This window comes from Oryx dammah, unplaced genomic scaffold (genome assembly GCF_014754425.2).
Source record: "Oryx dammah isolate SB20612 unplaced genomic scaffold, SCBI_Odam_1.1 HiC_scaffold_13, whole genome shotgun sequence".
Taxonomy (NCBI): Eukaryota; Metazoa; Chordata; class Mammalia; order Artiodactyla; family Bovidae; genus Oryx; species Oryx dammah.
The window spans coordinates 24974298-24990696 of NW_024070197.1; the positions used below are offsets into that span (position 1 = coordinate 24974298).

Here is a 16399-nt window from a genome sequence, read left to right on the forward strand (position 1 = left end):
TTTCTTGATTACTGTAAAAAGAATACATAAAATATGAATTGTGGTAAGTGCTACCAATCTTTTACTTCTTTGTAATAGTTTAAAATTCAACAACCTGACCATGAGGGCACCTGAGTTCTAGAATTATAACTATTAGCTTCATCTTTATTCCAAGCATAAAGTGGATTTCTTAAATTAACTGCATCAAATACATCTGGGAAGAGCTGCTCAGCATGAGAGGATCTAAGTTCAAACAAAGGGGATCAGAAAGGCAGCATTAATGACTTCATTAACAGAGAACTGACTATTTAAAAGGAACCACATTCCTAACAACAGTCATTATACCAAAACAAAAATGAAATGAAACACAGATGCACATACATACATACTATGGCTGGATAGTGATTACATGAAAAGGAAAAAATAGAAAGACAAAAGTACTGGTTAAAACTTTAAATGTTTTAATGCTAAGAACACCTTTATTCAGCATGGTAATTTAAGTATTGATTTCATTCAGGATGCATCCACTGCATATGAATGTCCCTAGGCCTCCAAGAAGACACAAGTTACAAACTTTTATCTGATCTCTGCAATGTCACAGCAAGTACCTTACTCTAACATGAAGGTAGAAAAAGGAAATCCTTAAATATCATGAATGTCTGTTGATCTGTGCTGCTAAAATTTTAATTAGAACTCAGGTCTAATCGCTTGGACTTTTTTTCAGCAAATATTTCTACTACATTCACAACTATATGAACTGAACAGGTATTTAGTAAACTGATAGCCCTTTATATAGTGCAAACATTTTTTAGGCCCTATTACTTTGACCACATCAAAACGTTTCCCAAAGTTTAAAGAAAAAGTTAAGTATCTAGGCATTTGCCTCTAAAATGTTACATTTTTATTTTAAAAATATATCAGTTCAGTTTAGTTCAGTCACTCAGTCATGTCCGACTCTTTGTGACCCCACGAATTGCAGCACGCCAGGCCTCCCTGTCCATCACCAACTCCCGGAGTTCACTCAGAATCATGCCCATCGAGTCAATGATGCCATCCAGCCATCTCATCCTCTGTCGTCCCCTTCTCCTCCTGCCCCCAATTCCTCCCAGCATCAAAGTCTTTTCCAATGAGTCAACTCTTCGCATGAGAAATATATACATGAGGTTAAAAATTTAAATACTAAACAGCACATACCATGAAAAGAACACATCTTCCCCTCCTTTACTCAACCGTAGGCCTGCTTTTTAGAGAAAAGAACTGCTAATATTTTCATGTACTTCCTTTCCAAATAAAGACATGTATTCTTGTCAACTTCTAAGCTTTTTGATGAGTTAAATTTAACATTCTGATGAGTGGAAATTTGTTGCTTTAATTTGCATACTCTTAATTATGGATCAAAATAAATTGTGGAAAATTCTGAAAGAGATGGGAATACCAGACCACCTGACCTGCCTCTTGAGAAATCTGTATGCAGGTCAGGAAGCAACAGTTAGAACTGGACATGGAACAACAGACTGGTTCCAAATAGGAAAAGGAGTACATCAAGGCTGTATATTGTCACCCTACTTATTTAACTTGTATGCAGAGTACATCATGAGAAATGCTGGGTTGAGTAAAGTAATTAGCCTCCAATTAAAATAAATAAATTAAAAACAAAAGAAATGCTGGGCTGGAAGAAACACAAGCTGGAATCAAGATTGCTGGGAGAAATATCAATAACCTCAGATATGCAGGTGACATCCCTCTTATGGCAGAAAGTGAAGAACTAAAGAGCCTTTGATGAAAGTGAAAGAGGAGAGCGAAAAAGTTGGCTTAAAGCTCAACATTCAGAAAACTAAGATCATGGCATTAGTCCCATCACTTCATGGCAATTAGATGGGGAAACAGTGGAAACAGTGGCTGACTTTATTTTGGGGGGCTCCAAAATCACTGCAGATGGTGATTGCTGCCATGAAATTAAAAGATGCTTACTCCTTGGAAGGAAAGTTATGACCAACCTATATAGCATATTAGAAAGCAGAAACATTACTTTGCCAACAAAGGTCTGTCTAGTCAAGGCTATGATTTTTCCAGTGGTCATGTATGAATGTGAGAGTTGGACTATAAAGAAAGCTGAGTGCAGAAGAATTGATGCTTTTGAATTGTGGTGTTGGAGAAGACTCTTGAGAGTCCCTTGGACTGCAAAGAGATCCAACCAGTCCATCCTAAAGGAGATCAGTCCTGGGTGTTCATTGGAGGGACTGATTCTGAGGCTGAAACTCCAATACTTTGGCCACCTGATGCAAAGAACTGACTCATCTGAAAAGACCCTGATGCTGGGAAAGATTGAGGGCAGGAGGAGAAGGGGACGACAGAGGATGAGATGGTTGGATGGCATCACCGACACAATGGACATGGGTTTAGGTGGACTCTGGAAGTTGGTGATGAACAGGGAGGCCTGGTGTGCTGCAGTTCACGGGGTCACAAAGAGTCAGACATGACTGAGTGACTGAATAACTAATTATAGATGATGTTGAACGTCTTTTCATGTATTGATTTTATACACACACAGATATACTTGTGTGTTATATCATTCTTTCATCATTCATCAAAGAAGATATCATTCTGAAGGGGGCAAGAGACATAGAAATCCAAGTCCTAAGCCTACTGAAGGGAGAGGTTAACACACACAAAAAGTATTATGGTGGAACTGCCTATGTCTTTTAGAGGACTTTAAACCTTGATTTTGGTTGTTATGAACTGGTTTTGCCCTCAGAAACCTGGATAAAAGAACTCATTTCTTTTTAAAGTACCTGATCTAATGTTTCAAATTGTCCAACGTTTTTTTAAAAAAAGCCAAACATAACCAGACATGCAAAGAAACAATACTTTGTAAGTTAAAAACAGCATATACAACAAAAATAGAAGCAGACTCACAAAGAATCAAAGAACCAAACTACAAAACTATCTTATGGCCCACTTCTAGAAATTTATCCTATAGATAATTCAGAACATGATGAAGAGTATTCCTTATAGTATTGTTCCTTATAACAACAGAGTGGGAAAAAAACAGAGCATTCATCAAGAGAAGGCTAGTTAAAAAAACCTGTGTTACACCTAAAAGTGGAATATTGTGCAGGTATTAAAAAGTACCTAGTGAAAAGAAAAGAGCTCCAAGATATACAATTAAGTGGAAAAATCAAGGTTTAGAACAATATACATATTGGTTTGGCCAAAAGGTTGATTCATTTTTTTCATAACATATTACACAGAAAAACTCGAATGAACATTTTGGCCAACCCAGTAGTATGTTATTTTTGTGTAAGGTGGGAAAATAAGAATATGAATTCAAGTTTGCATCTATTTGTATAAAAACACTGGAAGGATATACAAGAAACCATTAAAATGAAAGAAGGGTCAAGTGAATGTGGTAGGATGGAAATAGTACTTTTCAAATATTGCTTTATTTTTTGGCTATCCGATTACATTACTCGTCCAAAACTCTGATGTAAAAAAAGGACTACAGGGCATCCAGGAAACATTTAAATGTGCTAGATAGCACTAGTAATAAGAAAAATATAAAAGAAAAAAAGATACCATTTCATAACCATTAGATTAACAAAAATCAAACCATTTGACAATGCTGTTTTGTCAGTATATTAACAAATAGGTAGAAAAACAAGAATTTTCATATACTGCTGATAGAAATACAGATTGGTACAACCACTTGACCAATAAATTTCATATCCAGTAAAGCTCAAGATGAGTTTGAGTAAACTCTGGGAGTTGGTGATGGACAGGGAGGCCTGGAGTGCTGCAGTCCATGGGGTTGCAAAGAGTCAGACATGACTGAGCAAATGAACTGAACTGAACCGAAAGTGCAAGACACATTTGCCCTGTAACTCAGCAATCTCACTTCTAGTTATTTATCCCTAAGGATAATCTCACACAGCTGCATAAGACGTATACAAAGACACCCATTGCAGCATTGTTTATAATAGCAAAAAAACCCTAGGAATATTCTAACATTCAATAGGAGTACAGATAAACTATAGTATTTTCACATGCTGAAGCATGCTGCATTAGTTAAAATGAATCAGAGCTATATATCTATGTGTTTAAATCTTTAAAATATAATGTTGAAGGACTTCCCTGGTGGTCCAATGGCTGAGACTCCACACTCCCAATGTAGGGGGCCAGGGTTCAATCCCTGGTCAGGGAACTAAAGATCCCTGCATGCTGCAGCTAAGACTCAGCACAGCCAAATAAATTTAAAAAGTATTTCAATAAACAAAAAACCCCATAATATTGAATGAAAAAGTCAAGTTGGGAAATGGTATATACAACATAATACCATTTACAAGAAGTTTGACATTACTTAAGACAATGGTTTATGAATAAGTAATATGCAGGAATGGCATTAATATGCACCCAGTATGGCTCCTCTGAGGACTAAGACATGAGAATTAGATTAGAAAAGAATAACAAAGCAACTGCACATCTATAATCAGTTTAGTTATCCATAAAACATCTGAAAGAAAAGCATATGGCAAAATGTTGAGATATGTTAAATATAATGACTGTTGATTACATTATTTCTGTGCTTTTGCACTTACTTGAAATATTTCATTGTTTAAAAATCTAACTGAGGAAAAAGATTCCAGGGCTTACTTATTTCATCCAAATCTAGGGGTCAGACAGACTAATGTCATCAGTTTAAGTTGCTCACTGCAAAATGTTCCTTCCCAGAAATATAACAAAAGCCACTGTATTCTTTTCAAGAGCCATCTAATATTGATTTTTTTCACTACTATCTTCCAGAAGTCATCAGATCACAAAGGGAAGGAAGCAATAACTCTTGTCTTGCTTCCATAGCTGTTGAAGAACTTGCTATTCACATCTACTTTCATGAAGACAACCATAAATAGGGTCCCGCTTCCCAGCTAGATGATTGATAGGAAAGATGGCAAGGGTGTTAAGCCTGGGAGAACGGTTACGGTTGCTGTACCTCACCATCGGTATTTTTTGTGCCCTTGAGTGCTGTTACCACTGTAGTTTCTTATCAGTTTCAGGGGTTGAATTCTGCAATCACTGTAGATGAGGTTAGCCACACTCATTTATTATGTTCTAGTAAAGACGTATTTTGTGGAAGGTCTCATTACTTCTTGCATGTTTTGCTACTATCAATCAAGCAAAATCAAATATGAGCAAAACTAATTTTGCCCCCAAAGTGTGAAGCCAGCTATATCCACAATACATTTCATTCTGTGGTTTCAGTTACTTTCAGACAATGGAGGACAGTAAATAACAATATATGAGCGGAGCCATAGATTCTCTAGGGAACCAGCAAGTTAGTGGAAAGAGTGTTTCTCATCTCCTGGTCATGGCAAGGTCAAATTTACCTCTCAAGTGAACTGCTGAATCAAACATCCTCAGAAGTGCTCCTTCTCTGAACGGTTCAGGAAACAAATTATGCAACTTGATCTGGGCTAACCCAGCACACCAGTGTCAATGGCAATGCCAAAATCGGTATTCTTAATCTGCACAGAAGGCAGTGTGCAGATTATTAGTAGTATTACAGTATACTATAATACTACAGTATTATGGTATTGTTTTTGCTGTTCAGTTGCTCAGTTGTGTCCAACTCTTTGCGACCCCATGGACTGCAACACATGAGGCTTCCCTGTCCATTAACCATCTCCTGGAGCTTGCTCAAACTCATGTCCATCAAGTTGGTGATGCCATCCAACCACCTCATCATCTGTCGTCCCCTTCTCCTCCTGCCCTCAATCTTTCCCAGCATCAGGGTCTTTCCAAATGAGTCAGCTCTTCACATCAGGTAGCCAAAGTATTAGAGCTTCAGCTTTAGCATCAGTCCTTCCAATGAATACTTGGGACTGATTTCCTTTAGGATTGACTGGTTTGATCTCCTTGCAGTCCAAGGGAGTCTCAAGAGTCTTCAACATCACAGTTCAAAAGCATCAATTCTTCAACACTCAGCCTTCTTTATGGTCCAACTTTCACATCCATACACAAGTACTGGAAAATCCATAGCTTTGACTACATGGACTTTTGTTGGCAAAGTAATGTCTCTGCTTTTTAATATGCTGTCTAGGTTGGTCATAGCTTTTCTTCCAAGGAGCAAGCATCTTTTAATTTCATGGCTGCAGTTACCATCTGCAGTGACTTTGGAATGCAAGAAAATAAAGTCTGTCACTGTTTCCATTGTGACCCCATCTATTTGCCACGAAGTGACGGGACCGGATGCCATGATCTTCGTTTTTTGAATTGTTGAGTTTTAAGCCAGGTTTTCCACTCTCATCTTTCACCTTCACCAAAAGGCTCTTTAGTTTCTCTTCACTTTCTGCCATAAGCATGGTGTCATTTGCATATCTGAGGTTACTGATGTTTCTTCCGGCCATCTTGATTCAGCCTGTGCTTCATCCAGCTCAGCATTTTGCATGATGTACTTTGCACATAAGTTAAACAAGCAGGGTGACAATATACAGCCCTGATGCATTGCTTTCCTGATTTGGAACCAGTCTGTTGTTCCACGTCCAGTTCTGTTGCTTCTTGACCTGCATACAGGTTTCTCAGGAGGCAGGTAAGGCGGTCTGGTATTTCCATCTCTTTAAGAACTTTCCAGTTTGTTCTGATCTACACATTCAAAGGCTTTAACATAGTCAATGAAGCAGAAGTAGATGTTTTTCTGGAATTCTCTTGTTTTTTCTAAGTTTCAATGGATGTTGGCAATTTGATCTGCAATTTAATACTATAGTATTATAGAAAGTATTATAGTATTATAGAAAATTTGCTGGCCTCAGAGGGAACCAAAGAGCTGGTTCAAGTTCAAACTTTACTTAGATGTACCGTCACTTAACGCCTCTGGGCCTCAGTTTGTTGTTTGTTAGTTAAGTCGTGTCTGACTCTTTTGTGACTCCATGGACTGTAGGTCGCCAGGCTCCTTTCTCCATGGGATTTCCCAGGCAAGAATACTGGAGTGAGTTGCCATTTCCTTCTCCAGGGGCTCTTGCCAACCCAGGGAACCAACCCATGCCTCCTACATTGGCCAGCAGATTATTTACTACTGGGGCACCAGAGAAGCCCGGGCCTCAGTTTACTCACCTTTAAAAAGAAGGGAGTTACAGAGATGTTCTCTGTAAGCACTAACATCAAATGATTTGAGACTTTTCACTTGCTATGTAATTTTCAAAAACATTCCACTTATCTAAACAATCTCTAACCATCTAATCTCTGCCATTTCCTACCCTAAACTGTGGAATAAGAGGCAAAGAAAATAAAATTGTGACAAAAATATAGAAAAAAAAAATATTCCTAGGTCAAGGAATATTTGCACTGATTCTAAAGCCATGTTAAAACATTTCCTTTTTTAAAAAAATAGTAATGATGTTTTGCTAGATTTTGTAATTCTAATGGCACATGTTTATAATTCATTATAATAATTGCACAACTGACTGACACAAAGCTCGTACAGGCAAATCTGCACGAGTATAGTCAGTTAGCAGGGTTTTTTATTTTTATCTTTTTGGCCTAACCTGGCAGCATGCAGGAAATCTTATTTCCCTGACTACAGATCAAATCCAGGCCGTTTGCTGTGGAAGCTCAGTTTTCTAAACACTGGACCACCAATGAATTCTGTATGGTTATGTTAGGAAAAGCACACTGATTGAAACCGCCCACCCTGGCCAGGCACCATAGTAACCATTTGCTTGAGTTGTTTTATGACAGGAGATCCTAATAAGGAATACGGAACTAATAAGCCACCACCAACCGGAAGAGTTTGGGAAAGGTCGAAAGGAGACACCGCGTGTCCACCCACTTACCAGAATCCCTTTCGCTAGTATCCATCTTGGCTGAGTGATGTGTGTGCCACCAGGAAAGACTCTGAATTAGAGTGATTGGCCAAAGACCACCCAGAAACTAATCCCATCACCATAAAACTCGAGACTGTGAGCCACGCAGCAGAGCAGTTCTCCTGGGTTCCCTTACCCTACTGCTCTCCACCAGGGTGCCTTTTCCCAATAAAATCTCTTGTTTTGTCAGCACGTGTCTCCTCAGACAATTCATTTCTGAGTGTTAGACAAGAGCCCAGTTTCGGGCCCTGGGGTATTCAGATGTATCTTATTTAGCAGTTTTAACCACAAGACAGAATATTACACTCAATTACTGTATCATAATTTGGTACTCACTTATTAGCTTTTAGGAGGAAAAAAATAATTTCTTCATGGTTTATTAGAGTAAAATATATAACTGATCATAAAGCTGCTCCGTGAGGTATTAATATGATTGCTTATATATTTAATAATACATCATCATACCTTTGGGGAAAAGAGCCTATTTGCCAACTTCTGATCCCTGAATTGAACTATCTCTACTTTAGTAAAAGACATAACATTTTCAAAAATGCTGAATAAGTACATTAGCTCTGTTTCCTATTTATGCCAGTAATGTCAGCTCTAAGTTATACCAACATTACCATTCATTAAAGAAAAAAACACTGCTATGCTCCTACTTCTAATGCTCATTCAAGTAACCAAAATCTTAGAACCTATGTCTTTTTTAAGCCTATTCTGAATACTGATATTTCTTTGAATCCTTAGATTATATAAAGTTTCTCAATACTCAGTTGAAAAGTATGAAAGTTAAGCAATTATTTCTCTGTCTCCTGTGCATGTGTGCATGCATGCTCAATTGGGTCTGACTCTTTGCCAGCCCATGGACTATAGCCCTCAAGGCCCTTCTGTCCATGAATTTGCCAGGCAAGAATACTGAAATAGGTTGCCATTTCCTACTGCAGCTATTTGTCTCCCAATAGTCAACATTTTCTGGAGAAGGCGATGGCACCCGACTCCAGTACTCTTGCCTGGAAAATCCCATGGACAGAGGAGCCTGGTGGCTGCAGTCCACGGGGTCACAAAGAGTCGGACACGACTGAGCAACTTCCCTTTCACTTTTCACTTTCATGCATTGGAAAAAGAAATGGCAACCCAGTCCAGTGTTCTTGCCTGGAGAATCCCAGGGACGGGGGAGCCTGGTGGGCTGCCGTCTATGGGGTCACACAGAGTCGGACACGACTGAAGTGACTTAGCAGCAGCAGTCAACATTTTCACTTCTCAATTTTAATGAAATGATAGAATTCATTTACTAGTTGTTCTGGCTTTGTTTTAGTTTGGTTTTTGTTCTGTTTCACTGTTATTAATGTAGCTTTGAGAAACTGTATTCCTAATTCTCTTCTGGAGGTTTGTAGTTTGTAAAAACCACAAGTTACTTCATGTCTTCCTTAGTTTTTGACTATAATAAAAATATAACTAAATCATCCCTGGGGTACAATCAATTGCTTGAAAAAACTTGATTTCACTATGGAAGGGCATACACAGGAGGAAAAGAGGGGAGAGATATGATTCAGGAAAATGATAATGAGTAAAATATTAGATATTGGTGAAATTTACACTTGCCAGAGCACTGGTGCAAGCTCTAGATGTCAAGAAAACAACATGTCCTAGCTGTATTTAATCAATAATTAAATCCAGTGGAGGACCAGCAATGGAAGGGCATAAACACAACTGTTAGAAAAGTGATTGAGTACTTCCTGCTGAGGAGTATCGCTGCTTCTCCTTCTGGAACATTGTTTGAAGAAGTATGAAGGAAAAATGATGCTAAATTTCCCTCCTCAAATCAATTCATACTTCAAACAGCTGCAGAAAGTTCAATCAGATGCTTATTTAGTGAGATGACAAGCCAATGTGATCAAGGCTGCTTGGAAAAGCTCTGTGATTAATTGTGTTTAGGTAGTCATTACTGTTTTTCACTAATGAAAGGTTATAAGTCCTGGTCATTGATAACCCACAATAAAGATGAAAGCATATTCTTATCAGCAGTTCTTTTCATGTAAGGAAAATGCTACAAGACAGTTTATCTCTGTCTGCAGTCTTTAGAAAATGACTTTATTCAAAAATCAAAGCTGACACCAGTACCTCAGTGTACAGAAATCAACTTTTCTATGCATGACTAAGTTTTAATATACAAATATTCACTTTCTTTAGCAAGGGACTATAAATGTAAGTATGTGTGTCAATCCAAATACTTACATAAAAGTAAAATCCAGATTGAGGGCTGCTAGGAGAATGTACAGATAGCTGCATTTTAAAGTCAACAGATTAAGGGAGTAAAAATGTGTATGTAGTAACGTAAGAGATTAGGGAGATGATCCACTATGGAGGAAAAAGCACTGCGTGAGAGTTGAGAGTCTGAGTTTGGGTTCGAACTGTGCTTCTGACTACTTAAATGAGCTACAGGCAAGCCACTTAATTTCTTAGGATGTCAGTTTTCCATATGCAAACAAAGCTAGGGACTAGATTAGATTCTCACTGAAGTCTTCTGTCAAGTTTTGATTCTACTGATGATGTATGGGCAATCTAACTACTACATAAATACAGCTGCTTATAATGTGAAAAAAGACATACATTAGAGTCAGTTTTAAGCAGCATATTAAACTAGAGATTGAAATAACTAAAATACTCAATAAAACATTTTTCAAACTACTTTAAAATTGATCACTAACCTGATAGGAAAATAAGGACATTAAAGCAAAATGAAGAATATCAGGAAATAATCTAGAGCCAAGGCTGTCTTTTGCCCTACCAGCCTTTGTTATCTTGTTAACTTCTGTTTGGCTTTGACTGTGTGGCTCACAATAAACTGGAAAATTCTGAAAGAGATGGGAATACCAGACCACCTGACCTGCCTCTTGAGAAACCTATATGCAGGTCAGGAAGCAACAGTTAGAACTGGACATGGAACAACAGACTGGTTCCAAATAGGAAAAGGAGTACATCAAGGCTGTATATTGTCACCCTGCTTATTTAACTTCTATGCAGAGTACATCATGAGAAACACTGGGCTGGAAGAAGCACAAGCTGGAATCGAGATTGCTGGGAGAAATATCAATAACCTCAGATATGTAGATTTTATTTTGGGGGGCTCCAAAATCACTGCAGATGGTGACTGCAGCCATGAAATTAAAAGACACTTACTCCTTGGAAGGAAAGTTATGACCAACCTAGATAGTATATTCAAAAGCAGAGATATCACTTTGCTAACAAATGTCCATCTAGTCAAGGCTATGGTTTTTCCAGTAGTCATGTATGAATGTGAGAGTTGGACTGTGAAGAAAGCTGAGCGCCGAAGAATTGATGCTTTTGAACCGTGGTGTTGGAGAAGACTCTTGAAAGTCCCTTGGACTGCAAGGAGATCCAACCAGTCCTTTCTAAAGGAGACCAATCCTAGGTGTTCATTGGAAGGACTGATGCTGAGGCTGAAGCTCCAATACTTTGGCCACCTCATGCGAAGAGTTGACTCATTGGAAAAGACTCTGATGCTGGGAGGGATTGGGGGCAGGAGGAGAAGGGGATGACAGAGGATGAGATGGTTGGATGGCATCACTGACTCAATGCATATGAGCTTGGGTGAACTCCAGGAGTTGGTGATGGACAGGGAGGCCTGGCATGCTGCGATTCGTGGGGTTGCAAGGAGTCGGACATGACTGAGCAACTGAACTGAAATGAACTGAACTGAACTGAACTTCTGTTTTAACTATCACATTGGATGCCTAGGACAGGACATAAAGTCCAGGACCTGCCCAAAGTGATGACACTAAATCCAAAAATTATGAAACAGAAAGAGGCAGAAGATATGATGAGATCCATAACATACTACCACAAAACAAGGCACCTTGACATATTATATATAAAATTGAAGGAATATAAGAAATGGCAGGTGCAGTAGGGACTTTGTTAACCTCCCCTGAAGCAGGTAATAAGATCCCCTAAGTGAGAGGTGCCTTTCAATACCGGGTAGAAAGAAGTATGTTTAGCTTCAAATACAGAAGGATACCAAGAAGAATCTGAATCAACAGGCCTTACTGTCTCCCTCAATTTACTATGCTTAGTTCAAACACTGTTTGGTCCTGTCACATTTTCCCACAATTTTCCACCCTGAAGGGCAAACCTAGCATAAAGAAATTAAGATTTTATTACTTCTTCAGATCATTTCTTTATGAAGGCTCAAATAAGTTGCAAGTGAAAGTTGCTCAGTCGTGTCCAACACTTTGCATGGACTATACATATACAGCCATGGAACTCTTTAGGCCAGAATACTGGAGTGGTGGTCTTTCCCTTGTCCAGGGGATGTTCCCAAACCAAGGATTGAACCCTGGTCTCCCTCATTGCAGGTGAATTATTTACCAGCTGCTCACATATCACATAAAACTTATATTAAAAACATTTTTATGTTCTTCTCTTGTTAATTTGTCCTTTGTTACAGGGGCCACATCTTAAAAAACAAAACAGAGGGAAAAAGACATTTTTCCTCCTCTACCAGATACCATGATAGAAAACCATAAGGAACAGCAAACAACAAAATAAACAAATAAATAAATAGATGAGCAGACTTAGTATGTCTGAATTACCAAATATACAATATAACTATATTTATTATATTAAAGAAATAAAAGGGAAACATGAAAAACAAGAGTAGAGAGCAATCAGATTTGACAGAACCAAATAAGCTTTCAGTAATTAAAATAATTATAAATAATTGAAAAATTAAAATTCAGCAGATGAGTATTCACTGAAGAAGAAATTACTGAATGGGACAATGTGTAGGAAGCATTCAGAGAAGTCCACCAAAAAAATGGGAAACATAAAATACAGGTGAAAAGAAATAAATAATAGACAAATAGAATATGTAAGAGAATAATATAGTAAGTAGTTGTGGAATTCCAGAATAATAGAAAGGAGATCGGCTGATAACCCACAGGGTAAAAATAAAGAAAGAAGCACGGTCTGCACCAGACACATATGCAAAAATGAAATAAAAGATAAACCATTAAATTAAACAAAGCAGCCAAAACTACTGCCCTTATAAAAGTGGTCATAAGAAAACATATTCATGATCCTGGAAAAGGTAGTGATTTCTTGGCAAGAAGGCAAAAAGCATTAATCTTAAAAGAAAAAACAAATCATAACAGAGATTTCATCAAAATTAAAAATGCCAGCTTGTCAAGAAACATCATTAGGGAAATGAAAAGGCAATCTACAGAATGGAACAGAAGATTAGCAATGTATACACTCGACAGATGACTAGTATTCAGAATAACAAGTTGTAAAGCATGCTTACAAATTAGTGATAGAGGAAAAACAATAAAAAATGAGCAAAAGAAACTTAATTTTAAAAGATAAATTGAAAGCCAGCAAGCACATGAAAAGGTGCCCAACATCATTAATCATTAGAGAACTAAAAACTAAAACCTCTAGAAGACATCACTTTATATATTCAGTATGCCTAAAATGAACAGTACAACACTGTGGGCAGGCAAGGGTGTGAAGCAAACGGAACTCCCATGCTTTGTCAGTGGGACACTAAAATGGCACTGCTTTGAAACACTGACTTCCTTGATGGTTTCTGTACTCTGCTCTTAATCTTTCACCGTTGGGTTACCAGGGCTGAAACTTCCGCCTTCTGCTTAAGCTAAGTCCAGGCTAGATCTGTCTTGCTAGCAGCCAGTGAACTGTGGACACATTCAGTTCAGTTTAGTTCAGTCACTCAGTCATGTCCAACTCTTTGCGACCCTATGAACCGCAGCATGCCAGGCCTCCCTGTCCGTCACCAACTTCCGGAGTCCACCCAAACCCATGTCCACTGTGTTGGTGATGCCATCCAACCACCTCATCCTCGTCATCCCCTCCTCCTCCTGCCCTCAATCTTTCCCAGCATCAGGCTCTTTTCAAATGAGTCAGCTCTTCGCATCAGGTGGCCAAAATATTGGAGTTTCAGCTTCAACATCAGTCCTTCCAATGAACACCCAGGACTAGTCTCCTTTAGGATGGACTGGTTGGCTCTCCTTGCAGTCCAAGGGACTCTCAAGAGTCTTCTCCAACACCACAGTGGTCTAGTGGTGTTCTCCACTTTCTTCAATTTAAGTCTGAATTTGGCAATAAGGAGTTCATGATTTGAGCCACAGTCAGCTCCTAGTCTCGTTTTTGTTGACTGTATAGAGCTTCTCCATCTTTGGCTGCAAAGAATATAATCAATCTGATTTCAGTGTTGACCATCTGGTGATGTCCATGTGTAGAGTCGTGTTGTTAAAAGAGGATGTTTGCTATGACCAGTACGTTCTCTTGGAAGAACTCTGTTAGCCTTTGCCCTGCTTCAGTCTGTACTCCAAGGCCAAATTTGCCTGTTACTCCAGGTATTTCTTGACTCCCTACTTTTGCATTCCAGTCCCCTATCATGAAAAGGACATCCTTTTTGGGTGTTAGTTCTAAAACGTCTTGTAGGTCTTCATAGAACCATTTAACTTCAGCTTCTTCAGTGTTACTGGTCGGGGCATAGACTTGAATTACTGTGATATTGAATGGTTTGCCTTGGAAACAAACAGAGATCATTCTGTCGTTTTTGAGATTGCATCCAAGTACTGTATTTCGGACTTTTCTGTTGACCATGATGGCTACTCCATTTCTTCTGAGGGATTCTTGCCCGCAGTAGTAGATATAATGGTCATCTGAGTTAAATTCACCCATTCCAGTCCATCTAAGTTCACTGATTCCTAGAATGTTGATGCTCACTCTTGCCATCTCCTTTTGACCACTTCCAATTTGCCTTGATTCATGGATCTATCATTCCAGGTTCCTATGCAATATTGCTCTTTACAGCATCGAATCTTGCTTCTATCACCAATCCCATCCGCAACTGGGTGTTGTTTTTGCTTTGGCTCCATCCCTTCATTCTTTCTGGAGTTTTTTCTCCATTGATCTCTAGTAGCATATTGGGCACCTACTGACCTGGGGAGTTCATCTTTCAGTGTCTTATCTTTTTGCCTTTTCATACTGTTCATGGGGTTCTCAAGGCAAGAATACTGAAGTGTCTTGCCATTCCCTTCCCCAGTGGACCACATTCTGTCAGACCTCTCCACCATGACCCATCCGTCTTGGGTGGCCCCACATGGCATGGATTAGTTTCATTGAGTTAGACAAGGCTGTGGTCTGTGTGATCAGATTGGCTAGTTGTCTGTGATTGTGGTTTCAGTTTGTCTGCCCTCTGATGACCCCTCTAAGCACCTACTGTCTTACTTAGGTTTCTCTTACCTTGGACGTGGGGTATCTCTCATGGCTGCTCCAGCAAAGTGCAGCCGTCACTCCTTAAAGATAAATATAGACGGTATGACTGATTATGAGATGCTGTTATGTTGGGCTTTGTGGAGCCAGGACCACTTACCCACAGGTCCTTAAACAAGGGCTTGATTGGTCTTGCTCAGACACACAACCACAAAGCCAGCAATTCTGAACTGTGACCTAGATGTTATTTGCCGATTTTTCCCTGACTGTGCACTGTTTTCTCCCTACAATGCCCTTCTGATGCAGACAATCTGGGTCAATCAACATAAATGGGTAAAGAAGAAATGAGAAAAAGTGAGAAAAATCATGAAATAATAAATAGTAGGACAGAGGAGCCTGGTGGGCTACAGTCCATGGGGTCGCAAAAGAGTCAGATGCAACTCAGCGACTGAACAACAACAACAAGATAACATATATTAATTTGCAAACCAATTTTGGAGACTGGCATAATGTACATGCAATCTACATGAACACAGAGCAAATAGCTGCAAAAACAGTAAGTGAATATTCGTTATTATGCAGGGCAGGGCCTCTAAGAAAATGCTAGTAGCAACAAAGCCCCAGATTTAAGTAAGATGCTAAGTAAGACATTTGCATATTCTAAGTATTAAATAACCAGATCTTACACAGACTAGAGGGCATGTAGAAGAACATTTTGAACTGGAGTTTATATTTTTTAAATGTTAGACAAAGGCAGCAGTAAACTGAAAGCCCAAGGAATATTAAGTTAATTTCAAGTTTGTACTTACATATAAATAACCTCAGTCTACCAGTGTAACTTCTGGGTAACTGGTTCCTTCCCTTCCTTCTGAGCCCTGTATTTCTCAGGCTTTCAAGCACTGGAGAAACTGGTAGGTGGGATTTATATGTGGCTCAACATTATTTCTGCTGGAGGCATTTACTCTTTAGTTCTTTACCTTGTGGGTCTTAGCTTTAATCTAATGCATTCAAAATAACCATTTCCTATTTTGCTTAATCATGTTTTCCAGCCAACCATTCATAACAGGTAGAACTTTTTCCATTCATAACAGGTAGAACTTTTACCAAAGAATAATGCATACCTGTGTCATAATGCACAATAAGTCTTTCACTGTGATTGCCCACAGTCTGTGGTTCAAAATCCACTTCCAGTTGCATGGACTCTCCTACATTAAGAGTTCCAACAAACGGCTCTACAGAGAAGGGCCTGCAACACACATGGAGACACACACCATCAGAACACACTGCTGACTAGTGTGAGGGAGACA

General features: G+C 38.9%; 1 protein-coding gene across 1 annotated transcript in view; it reads right to left on the bottom strand.

Moving 5' to 3' along the window:
* HYDIN (HYDIN axonemal central pair apparatus protein) overlaps positions 1-16399 on the bottom strand; it is a 344459-nt gene that overhangs the window by 261712 nt on the left and 66348 nt on the right. The window contains 1 exon segment of the mRNA XM_040253754.1: positions 16214-16338. Within this exon segment, the coding sequence (XP_040109688.1) occupies positions 16214-16338 (125 nt within the window).